The 15,653-nt window shown below is 43.0% G+C and overlaps 2 protein-coding genes across 6 annotated transcripts in view; one reads left to right on the forward strand and one right to left on the reverse strand.

Annotated features, from left to right (window-relative positions):
• DUSP3 (dual specificity phosphatase 3) overlaps window positions 1–5,480 on the reverse strand; it is a 22,112-nt gene extending 16,632 nt beyond the window's left edge. For 3 of the 5 annotated variants that reach the window (XM_043503567.1, XM_043503566.1, XM_043503568.1), the window contains exon 1: window positions 4,593–5,120. In XM_043503567.1, coding sequence (XP_043359502.1) covers window positions 4,593–5,086 — 494 coding nt within the window. In that variant the 5' untranslated portion in view covers window positions 5,087–5,120. Of the gene's footprint in view, window positions 1–4,592; window positions 5,121–5,461 lie in introns of those variants that run through there. The other 2 variants (XM_043503565.1, XM_038385681.2) reach the window with 2 other exon arrangements.
• LOC119849056 (ras-related protein Rab-18-B-like) lies at window positions 5,253–15,279 on the forward strand. Its single transcript, XM_038385683.2, has 7 exons — window positions 5,253–5,394; window positions 5,484–5,539; window positions 5,995–6,056; window positions 10,307–10,379; window positions 11,385–11,503; window positions 12,924–12,990; window positions 14,057–15,279. The coding sequence occupies exons 1-7, from the start codon at window positions 5,342–5,344 to the stop codon at window positions 14,227–14,229; spliced, it is 603 nt and encodes a 200-aa protein (XP_038241611.1). The 5' UTR covers window positions 5,253–5,341; the 3' UTR covers window positions 14,230–15,279.
• The last annotated feature ends 374 nt before the right edge of the window (window positions 15,280–15,653 follow it).

Consider the following 15,653-nt stretch of genomic DNA (forward strand, 5'->3'; position numbering starts at 1 on the left):
CACTCCGGATTTTAGCATTGAGAGGGAAGAAAATGAAGTAAGAAAGGATACACCGTGGGTAGGAGAATGTATATAAAGAGGAAGGGCAGTGTGAATACCAGTCTAATAGGTTATACTGGCTGTAGAATGACCGTGCCTAATAGGATACAAAATGTGAATGAGGCCAAACAGAAAAAATTAAGACGTTTGTACACCAATGCGAGGAGCATGGGTAACAAAATGGAGGAATTAGAGCTACTGGTGCAGGAAGTGAAACCAGATATTTTAGGGATAACAGAAACATGGTGGAATAGTAGTCATTACTGGACTACAGGTATTGAAGGGTATGTGCTCTATAGGAAAGATAGAAATAAAGGTAAAGGTGGTGGAGTAGCATTGTATATCAATGATGAGGTAGAATGTAAAGAAATAAGAAGTGATGCAATGGATAAGACAGAGTCCTTCTGGGCAAAAAGTACATTGGGGAAGAAAACTAGTAGAGCCTCCCCTGGGATAGTGCTTGGGGTGTGCTATAGTCTGCCGGGATCTAATTTGGATATGGATAGAGCCCTTTTTAATGTTCTTAATAAAGTAAATACAAATGGAAACTGCGTGATCATAGGAGACTTTAACTTCCCAGATATAGACTGGAGGACCAGTGCTAGTAATAATAATAGGGATTAGATTTTCCTAGATGCGACAGCTGATGGATTCCTTCATCAAGTAGTTGCTGAACTGACCAGAGGGGATGCCATTTTAGATTTGGTTTTGGTGAGTAGTGAGGACCTCATAGAAGAAATGGTTGTAGGGGATAATCTTGGTTCAAGTGATCATGAGCTAATTCAGTTCAAACTGAATGGAAGGATTAACAAAAATAAATCTGCAACTAGGGTTTTTGATTTCAAAAGGGCTGACTTTCAAAAATTAAGGAAATTAATTAGGGAAGTGGATTGGACGGAAGAACTTATGGATCTAAAGGTAGAGGAGGCCTGGGATTACTTTAAATCAAAGCTGCAGAAGCTATCGGAAGTCTGCATCCCAAGAAAGGGGAAAAAATTCATATGCAGGAGTTGTAGACCAAGCTGGATGAGCAAGCATCTCAGAGAGGTGATTAAGAAAAAGCAGAAAGCATAAAGGGAGTGGAAGATGGGAGGGATCAGCAAGGAAAGCTACCTTATTGAGGTCAGAACATGTAGGGATAAAGTGAGACAGGCTAAAAGTCAAGTAGAGTTGGATCTTGCAAAAGGAATTAAAACCAATAGTAAAAGGTTCTATAGCCATATAAATAAGAAGAAAACAAAGAAGGAAGAAGTGGGACTGCTAAACACTGAGAATGGAGTGGAGGTCAAGGATAATCTCAGCATGGCCCAATATCTAAACAAATACTTTGCCTCAGTCTTTAATAAGGCTAATGAGGATCTTAGGGATAATGGTAGCATGACAAATGGGAATGAGGATATGGAGGTAGATATTACCATATCTGAGGTAGAAGCAAAACTCAAACAGCTTAATGGGACTAAATCGGGGGGCCCAGATAATCTTCATCCAAGAATATTAAAGGAATTGGCATCCGAAATTGCAAGCCCATTAACAAGATTTTTAATGAATCTGTAAACTCAGGAGTTGTACCATATGACTGGAGAATTGCTAATATAGTTCCTATTTTTAAGAAAGGAAAAAAAAAGTGATCCGGGTAACTACTGGCCTGTTAGTTTGACATCTGTAGTATTCAAGGTCTGGGAAAAAATTCTGAAGGAGAAAGTAGTTAAGGACATTGAAGTCAATGGTAAATGGGACAAAATACAACATGGTTTTACAAAAGGTAGATCGTGCCAAACCAACCTGATCTCCTTTTTTGAAAAGGTAACAGATTTTTTAGACAAAGGAAACGCAGTGGATCTAATTTACCTAGATTTCAGTAAGGCATTTGATACCGTGCCACATGGGGAATTATTCGTTAAATTGGAAAAGATGGAGATCAATATGAAAATTGAAAGGTGGATAAGGAATTGATTAAAGGGGAGACTACAATGGGTCCTACTGAAAGGTGAACAGTCAGTCTGGAGGGAGGTTACCAGTGGAGTTCCTCAGGGATCAGTTTTGGGACCAATCTTATTTAATCTTTTTATTACTGACCTCAGCGCAAAAAGTGGGAGTGTGCTAATAAAGTCTGCAGATGATACAAAGCTGGGAGGTATTGCCAATTTAGAGAAGAAGCGGGATATCATACAGGAGGATCTGGATGACCTTGTAAACTGGAGTAATAGTAATAGGATGAAACTTAATAGTGAGAAGTGTAAGGTTATGCATTTAGGGATGAATAACAAGAATTTTAGTTATAAATTGGGGACGCATCAATTAGAAGTAATGGAGGAGGAGAAGGACCTTGGAGTATTGGTTGATCATAGGATGACTATGAGCTGCCAATGTAATATGGCTGTGAAAAAAGCTAATGCGGTCTTGGGATGCATCAGGAGAGGTATTTCCAGTAGAGATAAGGAGGTTTTAGTACCGTTATACAAGGCACTGGTGAGACCTCACCTCGAATACTGTGTGCAGTTCTAGTCTCCCATGTTTAAAAAGGATGAATTCAAACTAGAACAGGTACAGAGAAGGGCTACTAGGATGATCCGAGGAATGGAAAACTTGTCTTATGAAAGGAGATTCAAGGAGCTTGGCTTGTTTAGCCTAATTAAAAGAAGGCTGAGGGGAGATACGATTGCTCTCTATAAATATATCAGAGGGATAAATACCAGAGAGGGAGAGGAATTATTTAAACTCAGTACCAATGTGGACACAAAAACAAATGGATATAAACTGGACACCAGGAAGTTTAGACTTGAAATTAGACGAAGGTTTCTAACCATCAGAGGAGTGAAGTTTTGGAATAGCCTTCCAAGGGAAGCAGTGGGGGCAAAAGATCTAACTGGCTTTAAGATTAAACTCGGTAAGTTTATGGAGGAGATAGTATGATGGGATAACATGATTTTGGTAATTAATTGATCTTTAAATATTCATAAAAAGAAAAGGAGTACTTGTGGCACCTTAGAGACTAACAAATTTATTAGAGCATAAGCTTTCGTGAGCTACAGCTCACTTCATTGACGTGAGCTGTAGCTCACGAAAGCTTATGCTCTAATAAATTTGTTAGTCTCTAAGGTGCCACAAGTACTCCTTTTCTTTTTGCGAATACAGACTAACACGGCTGCTACTCTGAAACCTGTTAAATATTCATGGTAAATAGGGCTAATGGCCTGTGATGGGATATTAGATGGGTGGGATCTGAGTTACGCAGGAAAGAATTTTCTGTAGTATCTGGCTGGTGAATCTTGCCCATATGCTCAGGGTTTAGCTGATCGCCATATTTGGGGTCGGGAAGGAATTTTCCTCCAGGGCAGATTGGAAGAGGCCCTGGAGGTTTTTCACCTTCCTCCGTAGCATGGGGCAGGGTCACTTGATGGAGGATTCTCTGCTCCTTGAAGTCTTTAAACCACAATCTGAGGGCTTCAATAGCTCAGACATAGGTGAGGTTTTTCGCAGGAGTGGGTGGGTGAGATTCTGTGGCCTGCGTCGTGCAGGAGGTCAGACTAGATGATCAGAATGGTCCCTTCTGACCTTAGTATCTATGTAAAGGTGGAGGTCCTAGTTTTATTTTTATTTGTATTACGTTAGCACCTACAGACCCACCTTTTGCTATAAAGAGACAGTCCACTCCCCCAAAATCTTAAGTCTAAACAGACAAGACAAAGGTTGAGATGGGAAACCAAGGCACAGAGCAATGTAGTGACTTGCCCAAGGTCTCTCAGAAGGTCAGAAGCAGAGCAGAGAATAGAACCCACAGTTTGGGTGGAGTGAATGTAAATACCTTACAATTGAGAACAGGAACAGCCCCAGGCATTTTGCCAGCCAGGGTGGAGAATGCTGTTGGCATCCTAACCCACCCCCAAGCAGCTGAGAGAATTTAAATTAAAAAAAAAAAAGCAAAACATCATCTCTTGGGCAAACAACACATTTTCTTGAATATTTGCTCCCATTTCTGTGGAGTGTCTATTGGGGAGTATAGGACTGTAGAACTTGGACTGCAACCCCCAGGACAGCTACACAGAAGGAAGGCTAGTGCTGACACAGTCACATTCAGGTCTGAACATAGTGAGCAAGATTTCTCATCCATTTTTACCCCACTCTTGAATTAGCTTTGACAGCTTTTATTTTAATGTCCCTCAGTTCTGAGACTTCAGTGGGCTACCAAAACCCTTTAGCAAACATCACAGGGCCCTACAGCTCAGAATACACACTCACACTCCCCTAACTGCAACCTAGGAACCATGAATGTCCAGGGCCACATAATCCTAACCCACAAACCTTTACTACCCACAATCTCCTAGGCCCCAACCAAGTTCTCACAAATATTCGGATAGTGAGTTAGGAGTCGGGAGCCGGACTCCCTGGGTCACCAGCAACCCAGCTTCCACCATACCCTCGGCTCACCCGGCCCCCCACCCCCGCCAGGTCCCCGCCCTCAAATCAGGCCGGTGTGAGCCGTTCACAGCTGTGCTGGCTCGGGAAGTCACTGCCTGGGCCTCCCCCCCGGCCAAAGCCTTCCCCGCACTCACGCGTTCCCCACGTGGATGCGGGGTGCCACCTCGTTGCTGTGCGCGCTGGGGAGGCTGTAGCAGCCGCTCCCGTTAGCCAGCAGGTCGTTCAGCTCCTCCACTGAGATCTGATAGTCGGACATGGCCAGATCTAGGCCACTCCTTGCAGCCCCCACTCTTACTCCGCAGCTCCAGGCAGGGCCTTGCTTCTCTCCCCCCACGAGCGCTGGGCTGAGCCTGATAGGAGGGGCTGGGATCAGCTGGTTCTGCCAGCAACACCCAGCAGCAGGGCACAGACGGGTCACTTTGAGCACGAAAGCTGCACGCCCCGCGGGGGTGATTTTTCCATTCCCCGAGTCCCGCTGCCCCCCCCATCCTGACACCTCCTCTGGGGGAATCGCGCCCCGCTGTCCGTCCCTCCCCTCAGCCCCCGGACAGGGCACCACAGCCCCGGGAACAGACAGCAGGTGATGAGTCCGCCTCCAGCTCTGGGCCCTTGCCCGCGCCAGCCCCATTGAACGTTGTGTATCATTGCGTGTCCCGGCTGGGAGACGCTCTGTGTCATGCACCCTGTGCCGGGATCGCTCCCGGGCCGGGGGCGGGCGGCAATTGGGCGTGTTTTGCTTTCTCCGGAACTTTCACGGCAGGGCCCGGGGAGGAGGCGGTGGGGTGGGACTCCAGGGCGGAGCTAGGGCACCGGGCGCCTCTCCCTGTCAGTGCGGGGTGCGGAGGCAGCTGCGCAAGGCCCGGCCTTGGCGCCGATCGAGGCGATGGCCCCGCTGAAGCTGCTGATGGTTGGGGACAGCGCGGTGGGGAAGTCCAGGTGCGGAACGCGCTCCGGGAGCGGCGGGGCAGGTTTCGGGGGTGGGGGTCCTGGGAGGCCCGCTCACCCTGTCTCTCCTTTTCCCGCAGTCTCTTGCTGAGATTCACCGATGACACGTTTGAGCCGTACTTGAACCCCACGATAGGTGAGTGCTGCGAGCTTCCCTGGCCGGGCTCCAGGGGATCTCTTAGCTCCCGTGCGCGAGCTCCAGGCCGCCCCGGGTGAGTCCCCCAAACCTGCAGCGTTACAGGGGGTAGGAGGTTGAAATAGGGCAGGTAAGGAGCCAGGGCCAGCGATGACACCGGCTGTAGGGATCCGGATTTGGGAGAGGGAGGAAGAGGAGCGCGGCAGAGGCCTCCTAAAGGGGATCACGAGGCTTTCATAACTGGCTGTTATGAACTCCCCCAGCCTGTGTTTGTTCATGCATTTTCTCCGTGTGAGATGTTGTGTACTACCCTGTGCTATGATGTGACTGTACCTCCGCCGAGTCCTGAGGTAGCAAATGTTGGCGAACTTCATAGCAACTAAACTAAAGGCAGAGAGTAGCAAAGCCTCTGACATGTTTGTCCTGACTTTGCTTCCCTCTCTTTTTCATACCAGGCGTTGATTTTAAAGTTAAGAAAATGGTGGTTGATGGCAATCCAATGCAACTTGCAATATGGGTAAGTTTTGCCCAGGACCGATAAAGACAAAAAGCCTGCCCTTTTATATTACTAAAGTTTGCTGTACTTTAAAACAGTGTTTAGTAGTGAATGGGTATGCGGCAGATCTTGGTATACACATTATCTTGAATATTTAAGTACCATGGTTCTGCTACTGTAAAATTGTGTGAAGTGGGCCAGGCTCCTTTTTTGAAAAGCTTATCACATTTCATCACTTTCATCCTGAGGTTTATTTCAACTCCAGCATAAATTCCAAGGTTTCAGAGTAGCAGCCGTGTTAGTCTGTATTCGCAAAAAGAAAAGGAGTACTTGTGGCACCTTAGAGACTAAGAAATATATTTGAGCATAAGCTTTCGTGAGCTACAGCTCACTTCATCCGATGAAGTGAGCTGTAGCTCATGAAAGCTTATGCTCTAATAAATTTGTTAGTCTCTAAGGTGCCACAAGTACTCCTTTTCTTTTTATAAATTCCAAGGGCTCACTCCTGCCATTACATATGCAGCTGGTATTAACTTCAGGTGAACAGGTAGCTAGTGATAAGGGGGAGGTCTGTGGGGGGGGAGGGGGTAATAGGTGCCTAAATAAGACACAGCCTCCAATATCAGGACTGTCCCTATAAAATCGGGACATCTGGTCAGCTTAGCTTCACTAGTTCTCCTGGACTGCTCTGCTGAGCCTTAATGGACTTGACAAGACACAGCCACGAATGAAAGAGGAGGTTTGAGCCCCAGGTAGACAACTCTTGAACAGCCAAGACCTAATGGGGATGAAATGCCCAAAACAGCTACTGTATGGATTTGACAGTATTATTTCTATTAGCTGTTTTGCACTGAACTCCTGGAGCACCATGCTGAAAACAAACTCTAGACAGTTTTATTTCAACACTTGCCATGCACTGCCCCATTCCATCAATTAATGGGAAAGGGGAATTTAGTGTTGTAATCCCCGTTTAAGGCTAAAGACTTATTTTCAGAGGGTCTGAGCCTTCACCCACAACTGTTGGCTTCAGTGGAGGAATTCAGAACCTCTGAAAATTAGGACACCAGACTGCAATTGCATGGGAAGTATAATTATAATATTTTTAAAGCTTCCTCTCCACACCCACATCCACAGTACTTGGTGCTCAGTGCAACAGAATGATCATGTTCTAAAATACCCCAAATAAAAATCTATTTAAAAATGTCCCACTTAAAATTAAAAGAAAAACTTGAAACTTTCTCTCTCTCCCAAAAATATATGTATACATAATGCCTATTATTCTCCTCTCTGTTTGCTTTCTGCCCCTGTCCTCTCTCAGATCCTTAGCTTTTCTTGTTTAAGTGAGATGAGGGAGACTGAAATTAAACTCAGAAGGAGAAGGCTCCATACACATGAGGGCACAATTGTCTGTCAGCCTCAGATCTAAAACGTGGATTGGGGGGGCGGGGGAGGTAGATGCTTATATGTATGAGACCTCATATACGTTATCTTGGACCAATACGATTAAGGCTTTAAAATAAAAACAAAACAAAAAATGCTATCATAGGCAACCTGCCAGTTTGCATAATTTACACTGATTGTATATAAAGCAGGAGTAATACAATCATGGTTGTTCAAACCAGGGAGGAAATATGCTTCTTGCATTGAGAACAAGTTGCAAGCAAAGAAGCAGCTCTCCCAAGAGGGAATTCAAATAACCAAGTCTCAGTCACAAGGCTGTGTCTTGCTGTTCTGAGCTCAAAATCAAGGGCAGAACCTGTGCAAATTGTGCTGCTGAAAAAGATACCTTTGCAGCAGTAAGTTAACAGCATCAGGAGAAATTGCTCATTACTGATATGAAGCTGTATTACATAAAAGAAAATCCATAAACAAGCCGCTAATCCCCAGAAAGATGTGCAGAGTCCATCTTTGTTTAAGGTTTATGCCAGCTTACTGTGTACTGTACATAGGTACTTGGATGACTGGTGCTCCGTAAAAATTAAAAATAATAGATAAGGTTGAAAATAATAAATTTGTTTTTCTGGCTGTTCTGGAATTAGTATTTGGAAAACAAATAAGATTTCAAAAGCTTGGTGGGGAAACTGGTCATCTCTAGAATAGCAAACAGACTTGGAACATAGTACTTGCCCTGCATTCTGTGTCTTTACAATTTCAAAGAGGCTCAGAAGGGAATGTTCTGAAATTCCCTGTGGCTGTATGTGATCTGCCTTAGCTTGCCAGATGTTAAAGCAGAGTTGCTTATTTCTAAGAACATCACCTGTGTAGTGTTTTTAAAATCCTTCCTCTTCTTTTCCATTAGTCAGGTATCCAGGAGAAATTATTTAAGTGTTTATTTTAGTAAGATTGCATCAGACAGTGCAGGATTTTCATTATTATGAAAACTGAGGATAATATTTAGAAGCCATTTCTTTTTTGTTCTTTCATATTGCCAGTTGCATTGGTCCAAAGGAGTGCTTTGCTGTTGTATCCTTTTGTACTTGGAGGTTTAAGGGTATAATAACAAAGTGCGTAATAAAAACAGGTCAGCCCTTGTAAGTGAATACCATGCCAAACCTATGATTGAATATTTGCTTAATGGAGTAGAGAAATTACATGATGGTGTAGATGTCCAGCATGTCTAGGTATTGTAATCCTTACATATATTTAAATAAAAGGGCAATTTCTGAAGCAGACTCATAGACTTTCAGGCCAGAAGGGACCATTGTGATCATCTAGTGTGACCTCATTGCAGGCCACAGAACGTCACCCACCCACTCCTATAATGAACCCATAATCTCTGGCAGAGTTACTGAAGTCCTCAAATCATGATTTAAAGACTTCAGGTTACAGAGAAATCCACCATTTACACTAGTTCAAACCAGCAAGGACCCATTCCCCATGCTGCAGAAGAAGGTGAACCCCTGCACCCCCAAGTCTCTGCCAACCTGGTCCTGGGGGAAAATTCCTTCCTGACCCCAAATATGGTGATGAGTTAGACCCTGAGCATGTGGACAAAATCCACTAGCTAGACATCTGGGAAAGAATTCTCTGTAGCAACTAAGAGAGCTTCCCAACTAGTGTCCCATCACGGGCCGTTGGATACATTTGCTACTTGACAGGTTTCAGAGTAGCAGCCGTGTTAGTCTGTATTCGCAAAAAGAAAAGGAGTACTTGTGGCACCTTAGAGACTAACAAATTTATTAGAGCATAAGCTTTCGTGAGCTACAGCTCACTTCATCGGATGCATCCGATGAAGTGAGCTGTAGCTCACGAAAGCTTATGCTCTAATAAATTTGTTAGTCTCTAAGGTGCCACAAGTACTCCTTTTCTATTTGCTACTTGCAGTCGCAGATTGACTATATGCTATTGTAGGCAATTGCATCACTCCATCCCCTTCCTAAACTTTACAAGCTCAGTCTTGAAGCCAGTTAGATTTTTTGCCCCCATTACTCCCCTTGGAACGCTGTTCCAAAACTTTGCTTTCACTCCTCTGATGATTAGAAACCTTTGCCTAATTTCAAGCCTTAAACTTATTGATCGCCAGTTTATATCCATTTCTTCTTGTGTCAACACTGGCACTTAACTTAAATAAAAGAAATCATGGGTAAAATTTCATATTCCTTTGCCCCTTTATAGTCCTTTCTGTGCAGGGTTGGACTTCATAATGCACTCTGGAGATGTTTGAAGTCTTTCTGGAGGAAAATATAGGGTATTGCACTAATAATTGAATTGACCTGTGAATAACTTTTAATCTAATTTTTCATCTGCTTGGGATGCTGCTAACCTCAAAATGTTTTACACATACCGGGTCCTCTTCTTCTACTGCAGGATAAGCCATGGGAGAATCAAACTCGCTGTCTGCTCCTCCTGCCTGCAGTGTAGTATCTTGCACTTGGTGAATATTTATTCCCATTTCCTCACCTCTTCCACTTCCAACCCTGCTCATTGTATATATAGTATTGTTTTGCTTGCAGTATTATTCCCTTATTTATTTTTAAATGGCCTTCCAGATCTGAGTCCCTTTGGCTTTCCTCACCTCTTTACTCCTGTTCAGAGGCTGACATCCTCTTTAACTTTAACCTTCAATTATAACCTCTCCTTTTTCATGGTTTTTCTTTTCATCTCATCACTTTTCCAAATATTTGTTGCCTGTTTCCCTGACTCTACATCTCCTATGCTTTATGTATCCTAATCGCAGGATTCCAGGTCAAAGCAGTGTTAAGTTTTTCTGTTTATGTCACATATTGCAAATTACCCTTTAGTTCTAAATCTTTTTGGTTTTTCCTCTGTAGGATACAGCGGGACAGGAACGGTTTAGAACACTGACTCCCAGTTATTACCGAGGAGCTCAAGGTGTTATTTTAGGTAGGAGGAATATGATTAGCACTGTGAAACTGTGAAACTGTGAAATCATTATCACTAACTAAATGTTAATACCTCTTTACCAAAAGCAGTGGTATTCACTTAAAAGGCAAGAGGAGCAATTAACATGGTTTTAATAATATGCCTGCTCCACTAGGCTGAGTTTGGCTCCTAACCTTTATCAGCAGGAAATGATGAGTCTTCAGAACATTTTAAATTAAAAAGCTGTAGACTTTATATTACAGACAGCTCAACCATTGAGCAGATGCGTTCTCAGCTTTATAGTAATTTCAGTTTGGAGTGTTTCTGGTTATAAAGCAAATTGTTTTTCAAGTCTGCTTTTCCTGAGACATTTTTATTTCCCTCTTCAGAAACAATATCAAATGTGCCTGGCGAAGAGCGCAAATAACTTATGGCAGATCCCATTTTTTGTGATCACATCAGTTGAAAAAATCTGATTCCTATTGTCAAGGGATTATGAAAGCTGAATAACCTGCTATACAGAATATACATTCCTTCTGTGGTACAGTCTGCCGCTCTATTCAACTAATTAGTGATAAGTAAGCACAGTTGTGGAGTTACCAATAACCAAAAGTCTCTTTTAAAAAGAGTACTGAAAATTCCAAATGTCTGTTGCTAACCCACACATGAACACACTCCGCTGCCCCCTTAAATATGTAACTTTCTATTTTAAAATGTCCTGCAGTTCCACTGTCAGCTCTTGAATTCAAGGCCAGTAACAGCATAAAGCCTCAGCTATTAGGTTGGGTTCCCCAATCTTAAATATTACAGGAACAGGTGTTTGTTTCCTATCATCACTATACTTACTCTGAGTCATCAGGGATTAGAATTGCCATTCCTACTGTCTGAGAGATCACATCTACTACTCCTACAGTTATCTGAAAGTAATCTCAAATGAATAAAGACATAAGAAATGAGTGTAGCACTAATGCAATAAAAATAGCCCAGGAATCTGCAGCTGACAGTATCCCTTTCTTTTGTTGTTAGTGTATGATGTCACGAGAAAAGACACTTTCACAAAACTAATGACCTGGCTGAACGAGCTGGAGACGTATGCTACGCGGAGCAACGTTGTAAAAATGTTAGTTGGCAATAAAATTGACAAGGTCAGTTTAGAGCTGTGTCATCTTATGCTCATACACTTGGTTCTCATTCATGGTCAGTAGGTGTTTCCTGTGCACCAGGAGGCTCACAGCCCTGCATGCAGCATACCTGGTCTGTGCCGCTTTGACTGAAAAACCTGAATGGGGCAGGCTGGAGATGTCCTTTCCTTGCTGCCTCCTCTTAGAGGCAAAAGGTTTTTTGGGAATTTTGTGCAAACTGTCCTGGAGAGGTGACATGATCTAAACCAGGTGAGCTGTTGTAAAACAAGATTAAGAATGGAAAGAGCAAATAATATTTAATGAAAAGAAACTACGCTGGAACTCTTCCTGAGCATCTCTAGTGAAGTGCCATCTGAGTTACAAGACCCCACCCTCTCTCCCCTGCTGTCCCTTCCTCCTGACCCTTTGGCCAAGCAGTATGTCTTAGACTCAGCCTCTGTGTCTCCCTGTAGGTGTTACCTCTGGGTTTCAGATCTGCTGTCATTCTCTCTCCTCGTCTGACTCATAGCATTGTTAAACTGTTCAGTTTTCTTCAATGGGCCTCACTTCCCATCTTAACTACTGCAGCCTCCTCCTCGCTAACACACACCTCACCCCCTCCAATTTGTTCAGAAGTTAGTGACTAGAATCATCTTTCTTGCTCGTTGCTCTGATAGCTTCATTCTCTCTGAATGGCTCCTCTGACTCGCTCTGTATCATCACACTGAGTTCAAGCTCCTTGTGCTTGCCTTCAAGGCCCTTTACAGTTCTGCTCCTTCCTCCTTGTCCACTCATGTCATGTTACCTTCTGAAGATGGTGCCCGCCTTGTCCACCCGTTTGTCAGCCTCACACACTAACATCTCCACTCTTTCTCCTACACTGGTCTTTATGAACAACTCCTCCTTTAGTCTCACAATCCAGTCAGTGATTTAACCGCTCTGCAGGTGAAAACTTGGTGTCTGAATCTGTGTTTCCTCTGTGAGTCAAATATTTCTTTAGTCACTTTTCAACTAACTAAAACTTTTGTGAATCTCACCCTGTTCTTCAGAATCAATCAGAGGTAACAGACGAAGGTCAATTGACTCAAAATTCTGTATCTGCCCAGTTATTACCTTCCTGATTTTTACCATCTTTTAGACCCTTTAATTTTTTCTGTAGCTATTTTGAAATGCTGTACTGGATCCAGGGATCTTTCCACAGTTATATTGCTCTCAGTATCAATACAACTGTGATATTTTTAAACCAGTGTTACAGTGGTTATAAAGCCTAATGGAACCATTCAGTCATTTATGATCACCATATAGACTTATGGATTTGCATTAACAATTTGATGTGTGTGGACGAGTTTTAGAAAATAAGCCCACAATGACACTTTTCCTTGGAGTTCCCCAAGACCTGGCAAGTATAGCATATTTTACTTTTATTCTTTTCTTTTCTCTGCAGCCAGATCGTGAGATAAACAAAACAGAGGGACTCCAGTTCGCTAGGAAACACTCAATGCTCTTTATAGGTATGCAGTTCTTTGCCAATAAAGATATAAAAATCGGACAGTTATTTTGTTGCAGCTGAGCATGAATAAGCAGAATGCAGCTCTCCTCCAGGCCATTATTCTTTGTTACTCTTGGGCTATTGCAGCTACAGATGGCTGAAAGCAGTGAGTACCTTTCAGATCCACCTTTCGTTAAATTAACATGACTCCTTTACTGCCTTGGTGCCCTATGTGTGCACAGAGAGCCTTATTTTCTGAGGTGCTGCATATTTACCTGACGTGGAGTTTTGGGTGCTCAGTACCCTGAAAGTTAGGCCCATAATGTGTACCTATCAGATTGGCACCAGTCTAACCCTTATCTTGCAGACTTTAATAATTTCAATTGAAAATAAAATTAGTGTAATTGACTGGGAGCTAAATTTAAATCTGTGACTTAAAAGTAAGATGTGTTGTATTGTGTTCCCAAACTCCAGAGCCTTACTCTGCTCAGACTGGAATCTTTATTTGGGGCTGATACCCAGAATTTTGACCAGTTCCTATTTTCCAACTTTGAGTTTTTTGTATAGTTCTGGAGGTGAATTTATAGCCAATTGTAGAATGCAGTCTGTCTTGGGGAGATGGTATCATGGTGAAGATGAGCAAAGATGCAATGAAATGAGAACCTACAAGTGGTGAAGCCTCTTGAAATGTAGGGTTGGAAGGACCTAAAGGGGTCATCTAGTCCATTGCCCCACAGTAAGGCAGAATTAACTATGAAGCAGAACAAATGAGTATAGGGAGAACTTTCCCTTTTTGCATTCTTTGTTTGCTGATGAAATTCTAGAGCCATCTTTTTCTAAACATATATGTGCAGGATCGATCACAACCTGAGGAGAAGTTTCAATTTAAAAATGCAAAAAGGAAGGAAAAGTAGACTTCTTCAGGCTGCTGTGGGATGATTTGTCAGTAAACTCAAGCTCTGAGGAGGAAAAAAGTTCAGCTGCAAATAACAAAATAGCATCCCCTCCCCTCCAAAGATAATTGTTTTATAAAGCAGAATATTCTGTGCAAAAAGAAAAAGGAATTACTGGTTTTACCCTCTCTCTAGAGACCAGTGCTAAAACACGGGATGGAGTACAATGTGCCTTCGAGGAAGTGGTCATAAAGATCCTACAGACTCCAGGACTTTGGGATAAAGACAAACAAAAGTGCGGAGTCCAGTTGGAGACTGTAACACACACAGAGGAAGACTTTTGTGGTGGATACTGTACACTTACTTAAATTCATAGAGGCCTGTTCCATCTGACCAGCTGGACTTTCAGGCATGTTGCTAAGGGCTTTCAAAGACACAAACCAACTTCCATTCTGGACACGTGATTTATGCTATGGGGCCAACCCAGATGGGTTAGCTGCATACATTTATGAGTTTGTTTCAACACACCTGCCTGGTTTTAAAATAATAGATTTGATGATTACTATATTGTCAAAAATGGAATGGATATTTATTTGCATGAATCATGGTGCCTCTTGCTCCGACATTCTTTGCTCAAAAGCGGTTGTTGCGCTTTTGTACTCTTCTTACCCTCTTATCTTCCCCTGTGTGTGACATACAATTTGATACTGAAATTTTGAACTTGCACTAAAATAAGACTATAGTGTTAGATAGCAGCAGAGTGTTATTCGTCAGAGGGCTAATACTAGAGCCAAGCTGTCCAACCCACAGTCTTTATTGAAAACCTTTCAATTGCTACAGTAAGCGTGCGAGGTCCTCAGGCAGCCAAGTTCCCTTGAAGTGTTGAAAAGACACTTCCCATGCTGCAATCTGGGATAATCACTGATTCTGCGTCCCTGGTTCAGGTGCTTTTATGTGTGGGGACTTCCTCCAAGACCTTTTCCACTGGGCTTATCCAGAACATTTCATCCAGTTCTCTCGGATCCAAAAACTCAGTTTAACTCCAGCTCATCATTCAGGTTACTTCATTAGGCATGGAACAGTTCTATACCCACACTAGCTAGGCCTAGATGCCGGTGGTTTAGATACAGGGTGACATCACAATTGCAAATGATATTACACACTACACATTTTTCTAGCTACTAACATCTATACTTTTTAAATGTAATTGGTTTGGACATCATACGGATCACGTAAGGACCAGTTGCTCTGCAGATTGTGTAGGGCCCAATCACTTATGTCCTCACCTTAGCTACATTTTAAGCTCATCAGTTCAAAGTATTCCCACTTACCTCAGCTAGTCCCAAAACACTGTCTCCAGAAGACAGCCTGTCATACCCTTGTTTTACAGTTTAACCTTGCACTCAAATTGAACTATATGCAAGTTTACTCATGACCAGCAAGATCTAGGCCTACACTATGTAGTATATGTTGCTGCTAAACATTCCCAAGTCAGATGTAATCCAGCTCCCTATCTAGAATACTCTGGGTGAGGATAGTCGTCATTTCAGTGTCATACTCTTGAAGGGGTAGGCTTTTTCCACTAACTTCTCCTTTGCAAACCCATGAGTTTACATGCAGCTCTGTGTAGATTTACTCCTCACTGTTTCTTACATAATTTCTACCACCAGCTAGGATCGGTGACTATTAAAACTGTATTGGTTTAGGCTCTAAGTCCACAAGCCACTTCTACAATGCAGATCCCCATTGCAATTAACAGGGCTGTGTGTGGGCACAGTGGTCTGCCTGGGTG

Source organism: Dermochelys coriacea, chromosome 27 (genome assembly GCF_009764565.3).
Source record: "Dermochelys coriacea isolate rDerCor1 chromosome 27, rDerCor1.pri.v4, whole genome shotgun sequence".
Classification (NCBI taxonomy): Eukaryota; Metazoa; Chordata; order Testudines; family Dermochelyidae; genus Dermochelys; species Dermochelys coriacea.